The 13,174-nt window shown below is 52.2% G+C and overlaps 1 protein-coding gene across 1 annotated transcript; it reads right to left on the bottom strand.

The window, feature by feature from the left end:
* Positions 1-2,284: 2,284 nt before the first annotated feature.
* On the bottom strand, positions 2,285-12,178 carry Mymk (myomaker, myoblast fusion factor). The gene is made up of 5 exons (XM_048432291.3): positions 11,964-12,178; positions 7,366-7,480; positions 5,686-5,834; positions 2,922-3,038; positions 2,285-2,506 (listed from the first exon to the last, which is right to left on the bottom strand). The coding sequence occupies exons 1-5, from the start codon at positions 12,096-12,098 to the stop codon at positions 2,357-2,359; spliced, it is 666 nt and encodes a 221-aa protein (XP_048288248.1). The 5' UTR covers positions 12,099-12,178; the 3' UTR covers positions 2,285-2,356.
* Between the last annotated feature and the right edge of the window lie 996 nt (positions 12,179-13,174).

Below are 13,174 nucleotides of genomic sequence, written 5' to 3'. Positions count from 1 at the left end.
GGATCTGAGATGCTTGGAGGGGGTAAGGGTTCATTCTGGAGCCCTTGAAGTCAGGCACAGGCTGCAGTGGCTGGGCTGAGGGCTGGAGTGCGCCTCCTAATCTTCCGTGACTTACAGCCTTGGCCAGGTGCCCAGAAGGCTCTCATAAATCAGCAGCACCACCGGGGAGAGCCCGGCAGTATGACCCTTTTTGGCCCCTCCCTGCTCAAGGGCATCTTGCGGCCTCTAGTTTCCCAAGAGTGGCTGCAGAGCTGGAGGCAGGGTTGCTGGCCTTGGGGGTGGGGCAAGACAGAGAAGTGATGTGCTGGGGACACCCTGCAGGCACCTTCTTCTGGAGGGGCCCAGACATCTCACCTGGCTTGTTTCATCTCTGCCTCTCACTGGGGTGAGCAGCTCTGACTCAGTTGCTTGTCCTATGGAAGTAAGAGGTGACCCAAAGGAAGCCTGGGTTCTAGGACACTCTGTGTCTCCCTGGTGTATTAAGCACATGTGATATGTGTCTAAGGTACATAGGCATATGTCGCATGTAGGCGTGTGTCTACATCTGCCTGTGAGGTGTGAGCCTGTATGTGACTGGAGACCAGATGAGGGCTTAGCAGCAAGGTGAGCGAGGCCTCCATATCTCAGGGCCCTTCTCCCTGCTCTGTTCCTGGTCTTCTCCCTCTGAGTTTGATTTTATTTGGTTTTTATGTTTATTTATTTTTACTTTTTTGTGTGTATGGGTGTTTGCTTCCAAGTATGTATATGTACCACATGCGTGCCTGGTCTTTTGGAGGCCAGAAGAGGGATCTCATCTTGATCACATCCTCTAGATCTGGATTCACAGATGGTTGTGAGCTGCTGAGTGGGTGCTTGGAATTGAACTTGGGTCCTCTGGAAGGGTAACAAGTGCTCTGAACCACTGAGCTGTCTCTCCAGCCCTCTACTCCTTTTCTTAGGAGCCTCAGAGGCCAGACTATGTGTCGTGTCTTCCTTACCTGGTAAACGAATCCTAGTCCCTAGGAGCCAGGTTTGAACTTTCTGAGGTGCCCCATGACATCATAGGCTGTTCTATCATTAAAAGTCTCTGGTGCCAGAGATGGGGTGAGGCCTATGGGTAACCTCTGTCTACCATATGGAGGGGATGGTGGCAGGGAAGGGACAGGTAGAGATAGCTGAGAAACATGGAGTTGTGGGTGTTCGTGAAGGTAGGTCCCCAGAAGGCTAGGCTGAAGGGTCAGCTAGGAAGAGAGGAACATTCAAACCAAGTGGTGGAGCTGGCTTCTTTAGGAGGTACAGGAGGTGACCTAGGAGAGATTGCCAGGGCCTCGTGGGTGGGGACCGGATGTGGGTAGCTGCTCCCTTGAAGTGGCACCATCTGGAGACATTAATAAGTCCCAGACAGGTGTAGGTAACTTCCTGATGACAGCTGGGCCTTGGGTCATCAGGAAAGGGAATGACAGGGGGTGCTGGGGAGATGCAGGCTTGTGAGGTGATGTCTGAAAGCTGTTGTGGTGGCTGCCATGCCCTGCCATGCCCTGGTCCCCAGTCTGTCACAGACAGGACTGCCTACAGTACGGTACAGTCCCAGCAAGTCCTGGCCCAGGGATATCGCCTGCACCCACCTTTCCTTCAGGGCCCCAGAGGAAGCTCCAGGACGGTGTAAAATAAACTGAAGACCAACAGTGTACCCCGCCAGCAGCAGACTTAGCTCTGTGTCTACCAGCACTGCCCTTAGGGATTCTGACAGGCACTCCCCCAAGACCGGAACTGTAACACTTAGCGTACAGACTTGTTCTAGGAACCAGGTGTATGTAAGGTATTCTTGGAGGCTAATGACTACTGGCTGATTAGGAGTTTACTCTGAGTGGCTTGATCTAAGACCTGGCTAAAGCTTGGGTCCAGGCCAACACTGGTTTTACTGGCTCCAGCTTCCTAAAAGGTGGGGTGGGGGAGGTTTCAGAACCTGGGCAGGGGGTAGAAGTGGCAATACCAGTTTTCTAGAGAAAGCAGAAATCCAGGCAGGCAGGATCTGGGGACAAGATAACCCCTGTTGTGTATGCTACTGGGCTGGGACTGTGACCAGTATCTACTGACCTAGAGCTCTGCCAGGCACACCTATGGTTATGAGGTTTTGGAGGAGAAAATTCCCTTTTTGTTTTCCTGCACTGGAATGAAGCAATTGGTGAACAAGGAGTCTGTGAACAAGGGTCCCTAATCAGCACTCAGCAGAGTGTAGCGAGTCTGTTGGTCTCTTGGGGTGCAGAAGAGACCATTTCTCATTGACACACCACATGGGAAAGAATAGGAAGTTTCTTGAGAGAGATGGTGGGGCTGCCAGACAGAAAGGACTGTGGGGCCAGAACAAGGACTGTGGTCAGACACAAGTGCAGCAGAGGGTGGAGAAGGTCAGTTTTGCAGGAGCCCCCGCATTCCCAGCCTTCTTGTTGACCTTGGGCAGCAGCAGGACGAAGGACATGGCCAGGGCACAGTGGTAGAAGCTGTGGACATAGGTGTAATCCCATTCCTGTGGAGGAGAGAGAGTCAGTCTGGGGCCTTGGCCCCTTCCCTCAACTAAGCCCTGCTAGCCACCTGGTGCCTCTGTCAGTCATCCCGTTCTGAGAAGATGGCAGAAAGGTTCTCTGCCTCCCTCTGTCCCCTGTCCCCTAGGTTCCGGGCATCAGCCGCTGGTCTCTTCCAGGACATGCATCTTGGATCTTCTAGGACATGCAAACTTCCTGAAGTCAGGGCCTGATTTGACTCCCTGTGACCCTCAGGTCCCCACAGCCTATGATGCTGGCACACTGGGGATGGGGAGTACCAACTTCAATTCCCACCACAACAGAATGCATGGCTTAGAGCCTCCCTGTAAAGCCAGCCTATCCTTCTGTTAAGCTGAGCCATTTCCAGAGGGCTCCATCCCCTCCCCACAGGCCTGGTACCTCAAAGAAGAAGCGAAGCATCAGGGCCAGTGCCCCAAAGCAGAGACCAGGACCAATCTGCTGAGTGTAGATGCTCTTGTCCGGGTACAAACCCTTCTTCTCCTTCATCTTCTTCAGCTGTGGGTGCAAGGTGAGAATATTAAGGCTTTTGAGGTGCAGCACAGAGAAGGGTCCCTTCCTGAGTTGTCTGGGCATGATCCCACTGCCGTCCCCTACCATCTTCAAATAGAAGTGCCGCACCCCCATTCCTCTGCATGCCTGAGCACTTCTGTCAGTTCTGCAAGGACTGGGCCTCCTTGAAGTAAAACTGACAGAGATCTCTGCCTGAGAGATAGGGCTGGGAATCTCTAGGCCAATTCTCCCTGGGACCCCACTGCCCTTGTTGCCTCTTTGAGAGGGAGCAAGGCCACTGATGCACTCTTATCTCCCAGCAAGAGGGTGTTTCCATGGAGACCGTTAACAGAGAAAGGGTATCAGCTTATTTGGTACCCATGAGCCCTGTACTCCTCTCCAGGTGGCTTGTGTGGCAGTCTGGGACTTCAGTGACGCAAAGACAAATATGATCAACGTTACCAGCTCAGTGGTCCTTCTCCGTTAACCCTGATTTCTCAGGCCCCGTTGCCTTACGTAAGGGTCTGCTGTGTGTTCAAGCTTGGGAAGACGAGGTATTACACAGACGAGATGGAATACCTGTGGTTCCTTTGTGGAATGCAGACCCCTGGGGCCCGGAGGTATTTTAGACGCAGGATGGTTCAGGTTTCAGTGGGGGTAGACCATTATACATACCACCATACGGGGCATGCAGTGGGCACAGGGCAGCAGCCCTTGACTGCACCCGTCACTGAATGCCCACTGAATGCACACACCGGAAACACAAAGGCCATCAACAGCTGGCCAGAGCTGGCTTTACCAGCAAATGAGCGGCGAAACACTGTTTCCAGTTTTCTAAAACTTGCCATTATTGACAGGAGTGGAGGACTCAGTGAATGGTGTCAGTGCTGTGGGTAAAGCTAATTAGCCTGGGTGCAGGCGGTAGTGGTGTGGGAAGCCTTCATGGGGCCAATCCCGCAATTGTAACACTGGGGCCCCAGAGAGGGGAAGAATATCCAAGATCACCCAAGGGCCTTCCTTGCCCTGGGTACCCCTGTTTTCTATCTAACTCAGCTTCTGCTCTCCAACTGTTGTTCCCATACCTATTCCCCCAAAGGGTGAGACATGAGAAGGAATGCTATCCCTTTTCTAAGAAGCAAGTCCAAACCTACATATCTACTGGTCTAGGAGATGGGATCTGCGCCCCAGATGTGGATGGCTACAGCCTCTCTCACTCCCATTCTCACCGGAGACCTGGGAAGCCTGGCATTTAGTGGGGGGACACTAACACACATGTATGCTATCCGTCAGGATGGGCATGCTGGGCTTTAATTCCAGCACTCAGGAGGCAGAGGAAGGCGGATCTCTGTGAGCTGGAGGTCAGCCAGAGGTACAAAGTGAGACGTATCTTAAAAAGATGTGATCAGATCCAGACTAAGCCATGGGTAGCAAAGAAGCCATGATGGGTGGGACAAGGAAGCAACATCAGAGGGAGCCTTCATGTCTGTGCATTCCAGCTTGTTAATTAACTGTGCAGAACCCCAGCACCTTTGCCACAGGAGGCTCTGGCCTCCAGGGTCAGCCAAGGCCAGCTTCACCCCAATCAGAGTAAGGCAGAAGCTCTTTATTGTCCCCGTAAAGGCCAAGTCCAGCAGCCACTGCTCACTGGGGCTGCAGGTTTGTCTCCTGAACTCTGTGTACCTTAGCTTCACCCTTAACTAAAAAGCAGAATAAGCCTGGGTTCTTCCGGGCCTGCACGAGTAGGAGACAGCTTGGAAGCTTCCTGCCTGCTTTTACCGGCTGTCCCTTTGCTGCAGATGAATTGGAGGACCCCTCCCTCCCTCCGAAGCACTGCCTGCCCTGCTCTGCACTGCTGAGGCTCTACTTAGGGGAACCCTGAGATCCAAAGTGGTGTTGCAGGCAATATGCACAGGCCTGGTGAGAACGTGGGGCCTGGGCTGCCACCTGCTTCATCTAAAGCCTGTTGACCTTTCAGGTCTGTGTTTTGGGACTGACTGCTCTGAGGGGGGCCGAGGAGACATCCCTGGGTCTAGTCTGCCGTCAGGACCCTTGTTCGTGATGGCTAGCTTGTAGCCTTGCAGCCAAGATTGCCTTGGAACTACAGAAGGCAGAGTAAGTGCCAGGCACCAGGGCATTCTCCAGGGGTAGTCCTTCTTAAAACTCTGCTTCACCCCCACCTCAAACCTTCCTTCCTCACAATATCCAAAGCTTGCTCCCTTCAGGCAGCTCAACCTAGCTGCTCTCCAAACTGGTGTTGTAAGCAGCCACTGTCTCTCGGAATGAGAACGATGATGTTGACACAATAATGGCAGAGATGGTCGTGATGATGAGTGGTCTCCTCATCTCTGGGTGCATTAAAAGCCATGCATGTGTGCCTGGGTTTAGAAACAGTCTCTATGGGTATTGGACACAGAGCAGAGAAAAAGGAGTTTTGGCTTTACTGAGGACCAGTAATTACTGACGAGCCATCAGGGAATAGGGTTTAAGCACAAGTCACCATTTCTAGGGACTCTAGGGGTTTTGGCTCAATTCTTATGTTAGTCCACTTTCATATAGGGGTATGAGATATAGGACCCCATATAAGAGGAAGCAAGGTCATGGGAGAATTGTAGGGTCCCTGGACCCCGTCAGCCGAGACACACACAGTACTCACCCACTTCATAGCGATGATGAGGATGGCTGTCCCTATGGGGCCTGAGTAAACCCCATAGCCCCAGCGGTCATGGAAAGTCCGCACGGCGATGGTGAGGACACCGAACATCGTGAAGGTTGACCTCTGTGGCTCATCAAAGTCGGCCAGGGCTGGAGAGAGGCATGGGAATGGTGAGCTGCTTCTCTCCCCTTGGCTGTGCCTCCACCCTTGGGGACCCATTGGGTGTCCTCTCCGTCTGAAGGACCCAAAGGCCCAGCTTGGTCCCCCACAGGGTCTGAATTTTGGTTTATTTGGAGGAAACGGGGGATGCTGCTTCCCCGGATCAGGGTGGCTGGAATTACACGGTAGATCGAGTAGTCAGTATTTCCTGGGAATCCTGGGACAAAAGGCTCAAGACCAGAGATATGTGAGTGGGTGGTGAGTGGTGCATAGGGCTGGGTCTCAGGAGGGAGCCTCAGATAAACACGGCCACCCTGAGAAACACAGCATCCCTGAGAAGCAAGGCTGAGTGTGTTTGGTTTCTCCCTTTTCTTTATTTCCTTTCTCTTTTCATTTCTTTCTCTTCTTTCCTTCCTTCCTTCCTTCCTTCCTTCCTTCCTTCCTTCCTTCCTTCCTTCCTTCCTTCCTCCCTTCCTCCCTTCTTCTTTTCTTCCTTCCTTTCTCCTTTTCTTCTCCTCCCTTCCTTCCTTCCTTCCTTCCTTCCTTCCTTCCTTCCTCCCTTCCTCCCTTCCTCCCTTGCTCCCTCCTTCTTTGCTTCCTTCCTTTCTCCCTTCCTTCTCCTCCCTTCCTGCTTTCTTCCTCCCTCCATCCCTTCTGTGGTGGTTTGAAAAAAAGCTCCCCCCCCATAGTCTCACAGGGAGTGGCACTATTAAGAGGTGTGACTTTTGAAGTAGGCGTGGTCTTGTTGGAGGAAGCCTATCACTGTGGGTAGGCTTGAGGTCTTAGAATCTTAAGTCAGTCCCAGTGTGCTTCATTCTCTTCCTGCTGCCTGCAGATCCAGATGCAGAATTCTCAGTTCCTTCTCCTGCCCATGTTTGCCTGAATGCTTCCCACCACGATGATAATGGACTAAATATCTGAAACTGTAAGCCAGCCCCAATTAGATGTTTTCCTTTATTTTAAGAGCTGCTGTGGTCATGGTGTCTCTTCACAGCCATAGAAACCCTAACTAGGACACCTTCCTTCTTTCTTTTTCAAATTTTTGCAGTGCTGGAGATAGAACCAAGGGATGAGACCTATTGCTCACCAGACCAGTGCTCTACCACTAAGTCTTACCCCAGGTCCAAGATGATGATTTTGAATGACCCCACGCCTAAACCCAGGGCTGATGATGACCCCTAAAAGCAAATATTCCCTTGAGCCTGGAGGATGCTCTGGGAGATGAAGTCCCGGAACTAAGGGCATGGTGGTCTCTGCAGGACTGAGTGTGGGGACACATTTTCTCTCTCCTTTGTGTGCCTTTGCTTTTTTCAGTGTCACAAGTGCTTATTACAGGCATCGTTGAAGGACGTGAAAAGCAAGACTGTAGGCAGCTAAGAAATGTGCGTGCTTTTTTCAGTAGATTAAGTTGCTGGCTTTGCAAAGCAGAAAGGAGGGAGAGGATCTCAGAGATGGTCTGGGCTCTGGCTGGTGTTGGGGACTGGCTCCCCCCACCCTCCACTGGCAGAGACAGCCACTCACCCATTAGTGAGACCCACATGCTCAGGGCCGTCCCATAGATGCTGAAGTACTCCAGGATGTCACGGCGCATGAAGCACAGCATAGACAAGCCAGGCCCATCGCAGGCATGGGAGAACTGCGGGAAAATCACAGGTGAGCAGGCCATGAGCATCAGTGGTGGGCGAGAGCTGGTCCCAAGCCACAGACCCCTCACTTGCTGCGAGACCTTAGCGGCTCTGTGTGTCAGCTTCCCCTTGTTATCAGGGCACACAATTGGATACCTCCTCCCCAGCTAGGTCTTGTGGAGATTAAACAGGTGAGTTCAGGAGGCCTGGAACTAAATATCACTTTCAGACTCTCGTACCACTGGCCCAAAGCTGGTAGTCACACAGATGAAGCCTGTTAAGGAGGGGACCCTAAAGCAACACACATACACACACACACACACACACCTTTTGCCCCTGGGCTGACGTGAAAGTGCACACGTGTTCCCGCATCAATCTTTGCATGTGAACCTTTAATCTTGGACCCTTGTCCCTTCAAAAAGGAGGAGGACCTTAGACACCCCCAAGCAGGCGCTGATCCTGACACTCTCTTTTCTCCACCTCTCTCCGATACTCTAGCAGGCATGTTCATGACGTGTAGCTGAACAGATTTGCTCTAAAGCAAAAGGCCCTATATGAAGTATTTCCAAGCAGTCAACTTATTTCTTACAGAAAGCATCTCTCTCTCCCCTTGCTTCACATTCCCTCGTTTTAAGTAATATTTAATTACATGACATAATTATTTTGACAAGTGCGACCGGCACAAACAAGCCCGGGAGCCAACACAATCGACTCTTGGTTGGGCCCAACTCAGCAGGAGGCGCAGGCAAGCTGGAAAACAGCTCTTGTCTGGAGGCAGCAGGGGCACCACAGGGGGCTGGGGACCCTGGGTGATGGATGTGTCAGTCAAGCAAGCGGGGGCCCGCCTTAGAAGCTTGGAGACCTCCTGCTGATCGCAGTTGCACGTGGACTGTCAGTCAATTGAGAGCATCCAGGAGAAGGGAGGGAGGCAGGTGGTCCAGCTTCTGGGTCGGGTCAGCCTCACCCAGAGCTTTGATGCTGCCTTGAGCTTTGGGCACTGCACCTTTTTAAAGGGACGCTGGGGAAGAGGAGGCTAACCTACTAGGAGTGAGCTCTATTTAGCGCAGGGGAGGACGAGCTTCATGTGGGGCCAGATGGAGGCTCTAGAGCAGAAGAGGAAAGGAACTCAGCTCTGGGAGGGGCTCCCGCTCTTCCGGCTCCTTACAAAGCCGCATCACTCAACCAGAGCCCACTCTCTGTAACATCTGTGCTCCCTTTTGTTGTATAGGCCCCCGTGAACGAGTAAAACTGTAAGATTCTGAAACATCGATACCTTCCCCCATGAGGAGGAGAAGAGCCTCGCTAGACTGGATCCCAGCATAGAGTGCTTGCCTGTGGGAAGGCCAGAGGTTTTCCTGCAGGGGATCTCACTGTCCTCAGGCCCTGAGGTTCTTTTGGGCTATGTGTGACTGTGAATTTCCCTGGGGCATCTCCTGCCCGAGGAGGCAAGGCAGTGATGGGTACACTCCCTCCCCAGAGGGCAGGTGGATTTGGCCCAACCTGGGCTAGGCTAGGACATAATGGGGTGTGGCAGAAGCTCCAACCCTGCTGTTCATCCAGCAGATCTAGCAGAGGGGTGCAAGCAAGAGGCTGGTCTCTCGGGGTCTCCTCTGTCCAAGGGAGTGAGCACACCTGTCCTGCGGGGCTGGCCAGGAGACCCTGATGATAGCGGCATAGCACAACACCCCACAAGGGAATGCTTGTTCTGGGAAATGCTGTTTAAAGTTTGCCTTTACAAATCAAACTTTCACCCAACCCAAAACCAAGTTAATATTGTGCTTTGAGATCATTTAGCTCACTGTACTCACCTCCTCTCTGAATGAACTCACCTCTGGGAAAAACAGTGCAATCAACCTTTGAATTTCTAGTGTAACCGAGTCCTACAGGCTCAGGTGAACGTATGAACTTTGATTGTTCTATGTTCTCTGTTTCTCCTTTGTGATTCTTTTACACCCCTGACTCAGAGCAGTGTATGTTTGTGTGAGATGTGGTGGCCAGGGCTAAGACCACGTGTTAAAATCAGCAAAGCATTGAAAAACATCCCCCAGGCCCCTCAAAAGCGTGTTGAAAGCAACATGTGGGCATAGGCTCATAATATCTGATTGTGGCTTTGTGTGCTGTTGAGTCAATGGGCTCAGGGAAACAGCTGTCTCCCTTGTGAGACTCCCGGGAAAGATTAAGACTCAGATCCTTCTTTTAGCATGTTTGCTGCGCTGTTCAACATATGAAGAGGACACTACTGTCCGAGATTCTTAGATTAGAACCCGCTTTTAGACTTGATGCCTATAATATTAGGACAGGAGCCTAATGGAATAAATCAGGCCCACTCTTGGGTAACTGACACCAAGAGCCATCCTTGTATTCGGCACCAGCACACCACACGACTGGTGGTTGCCATGGAGGGTCCTGGAGGAGCCACGTGGAAGGCAGAACTCTGGGAGGCACAGACTGTGGCTTTGAGGCCAGGGGACATTTGTCATAGGAGACAGCTGGCCCTGCCACTCTGGGTGGGGCGGGGCGGGGTGGGCCTCTGAGGCTGGCACAGAAGCAGCTGTAGGCCAGCCCAAGCCCAGGCCAGCCCAAGCCCAGGCAGGCAGGGGTGACTTAACCGGAGCCTGTGTGTTTTCTGCGCTGTATCTAACGTGGGCCTTGGCCACAAGAACCTGGTTTCTGTCCCTGACCTTAGGTCTCATCTTGGCTCTGACCTTGACCAGGGTCTTGGAAGGAACAAGTGACAGAGCAGGAAAGTAGGTAGATCAGGATCTCAGTGGTATTCATGGTGACACTGGCGGTCCAGCTTCTCTGAAACTCAGTTTCCTCTTACATCAAATGTAAACCACTACCTTAGGCTCATGAGTGATGGTGAGCCCCTCCCCACCCTGGTTGCTGTGGCGTGTCATGGTCTAATATCCTCCCCTCCTAAAGTGAACTCAGAACCCTAGAGCTTCCAGTTCCTTGGAGAAACTCACTGCTGGGACCACCACAACCAGGAGGTAGAGATGTGCCAACCCCTCTCCGAATGCTGTCAGCCCACAAGCGCTGGAGGCTTCTCCCACTACTAGACAGTCACTCTGGCTTACTCAGGAGATCGAGTGATGTGTGAACACACGTGTGTGTGTGCTCGTGGCCTCACTCACAACCAGCTGAGTACGCCCACATACTCCAGGCTCTTGCCTACTGAGACCCTGCTGCTGGAAGAGGTGGGCCTAGGGACAGGACACTATTTTTCAAAGCTTTGTCTACCTTAAGGAGGAGACTAACAGGCTGCTTGCCAGCCCTGGGCACATATCCTACCAACGTGTGGGCCACACACCACACAAACTCCTGAGGGATGGGTGTTATAGAGAGAAACAGAGGCTATGGAGCAGTGAGGGAGGTGGCGTGGCCCCTGGTGAGGGCAGCAGTGAGGACCAGTGTGAGGGGTACTCAGAAGAACTCAGGGGCTTAGTGATGGGGGCTTTAAGATGGAGAGAGGATAGATGGGTAGGTGAATGGACAGGGAGAGAGGATTGGTAGACAGATGATAGATAGATGGTGAATAAAGATATTATATAGAATATATAGGTATATTAGAACAAGACAAAAGATAAATAAATAGATGGCGGATAAATATATAATTAGATAGATGGCAGATTAGATAGACAGACAGAAGCAAGTTGGATGGACAGGTAGATAAAGCAGAGAGGGTAAGGAGAAGAAATGAGAGAAGGACAAATCAGGGAGAAGAGGAGGGTGAACTCCATGGGGGCGTAATTCTAGTAATCAAAAGAGCTGGATACAGACCCAGAGAAAGGAGAGACAGAGGCGGAGAGAAAACTAGACATCGGACTAGTGAGAGAAACAGAGGGAGAGAGACAGACACATGGTGGGGATGAGGAGAGGCAGAGGCCCTGACATCAGGCTTCAGAGAAGCTGGCCAGTGCCAGACATGCCCCTGAAAAACAAGAGACTCACTCCAGGACGTTACCAGGGAACAGGGGGGAGAGGGAACTGAGAGGCAGCCAGCTAGCCAGACACATTAACAGGAAGAAAAAGAAAGGACTCAGAGAGAGGCTGGTCCTTCTCAATGGAGGAACTTCCGGTTCTGGAGTCAGATCCACCCAGGTCCTCTACCTACCTTCCCTGAACCTAGTGGGTCTATTGCTAGGCCTGCTCACTCACCCCTTGTCCTCCCCGGCTCAGCAGCTCCTGGGACAAAGGTGGTAGAGAGGAGGGTGCGGGGAGCCCAAGAAGAAGCAGCCTGCAAAGGTTTTCCTCAACTAACTGACACAGGGCCATCAGTCACAGGTCAGCCACTCCCCTCTTCCAGATTCCTGGCACAGATGGGTAAACTGAGGTCCACAGAGGAAGACAGACACTAGGAAACCTTTCTTACCAGTCAACGGGATACCCCCACCCATACCTTTCTCTTCCAAATCCTGTTACTCCGTTGCCTGGCACAAGACAGTGGTAGCGACCCTCCCTGTGAGGTCTTCCTCCTAGGCTCCCACTTACCACCACGAAGAACATGGTGAAGAGATAGACCATGGCCTCCATGTAAAACCGCCTCTTGGCCGCGATGCTCACGGTGGGGAGGAAGGCCAGGCTGCTGAGCGTAGGCAGGAGCAGTTTGGCTACAACTGCCCCCATGGACCAGGAGGAAGGCACTGGCTGGGGAGAAGGTGGTGAAGGCCTTCCCGGTCTCCAGGGCCGGAAGAAAAGGAGTCCACTTCTTCGCTTCTTCAGCGGCCCTGACTGCAGCTGTGGCAGCGCCCACAAGGAGGGCTTAAGTGCCCCAAGGCAGCATGTGTCCAATGACACATGGAGAAGGTCCAACAGCTGATGCACTGTACCATGTGGCCTGCACTTGCCTCTGATTCCCTTCCCCTCTCTCTCTTCCTTTCTCTCCCCCGCCCCTCTCTCTCTCTCTCATTCCCTCAATGAAGTTGTATTTCTTCCTTTAGAGGTAAGACTCTCAGGGCCGGGGGAGCAAGTTCCTATAAATGAGATCCTCCACCTTCTTGTTCTTTTCCATCCAGGTCTTTGTCCTAGGATGAACATGTCAAGGGTGCTGCTATTTGGGTCACACGTCAAAGGGGTGCAGGAGGTGAGAAAACTTAAAACGTAACCAATTCTCTTCAAAGGACCAGCACATAAGCTTCCCGGGTCACCTGCCCATGGGCCCTTTTTACTCAATCGCTTACCCACCACTTTCTCTGCTTAGTTACATTGTTTCTTACCTTAAGCAAGCAGACAGGACCTTCTCCGTTCGAAAGCTGATGTCTGTTCTTGAAGCTCTCCTTCCCTCTTTTAACAACAGCTCCTTGGCCTGACTTCAGGAAATCACCTTCTCCTGTTGCAAAATGTCTTAGAGAAACTGTCTGGCAGGGACCCCTCAACCCCCAGCCAAGGAACAACGGGTGTGTGGTCTGAGCGTCTCAGGCCAGCTCTTTCTCAGGTTTGTGATCAGCCTCTTTTGCTATTTGTGCACAGGGTTTAATCCCATAGGCTGAAGGGTTCTGGCAGGTGCACACACCTGTGTGGCACTCAGCGTTCACTCCCAGGACTCCTGAACAGGACATCCCTTTATGCCCTTTCTAGTAAGCTATTCCCTGCTCCCTAACAGAGGCAGCCACCATTATTGATTTCTGCCTGGGCCTGACTTCATAGAACTTAAGAGTGGGTCCCACAGTGTGTGTTCTTCAGAGTTTGGCTCCCGTACAATG

This window comes from Myodes glareolus, chromosome 21, assembly GCF_982192425.1.
Source record: "Myodes glareolus chromosome 21, mMyoGla1.1, whole genome shotgun sequence".
NCBI lineage: Eukaryota > Metazoa > Chordata > Mammalia > Rodentia > Cricetidae > Myodes > Myodes glareolus.
The sequence above is the reverse complement of the archived record's forward strand: the minus strand, read 5'-3'. Positions and strand labels throughout refer to the sequence as shown.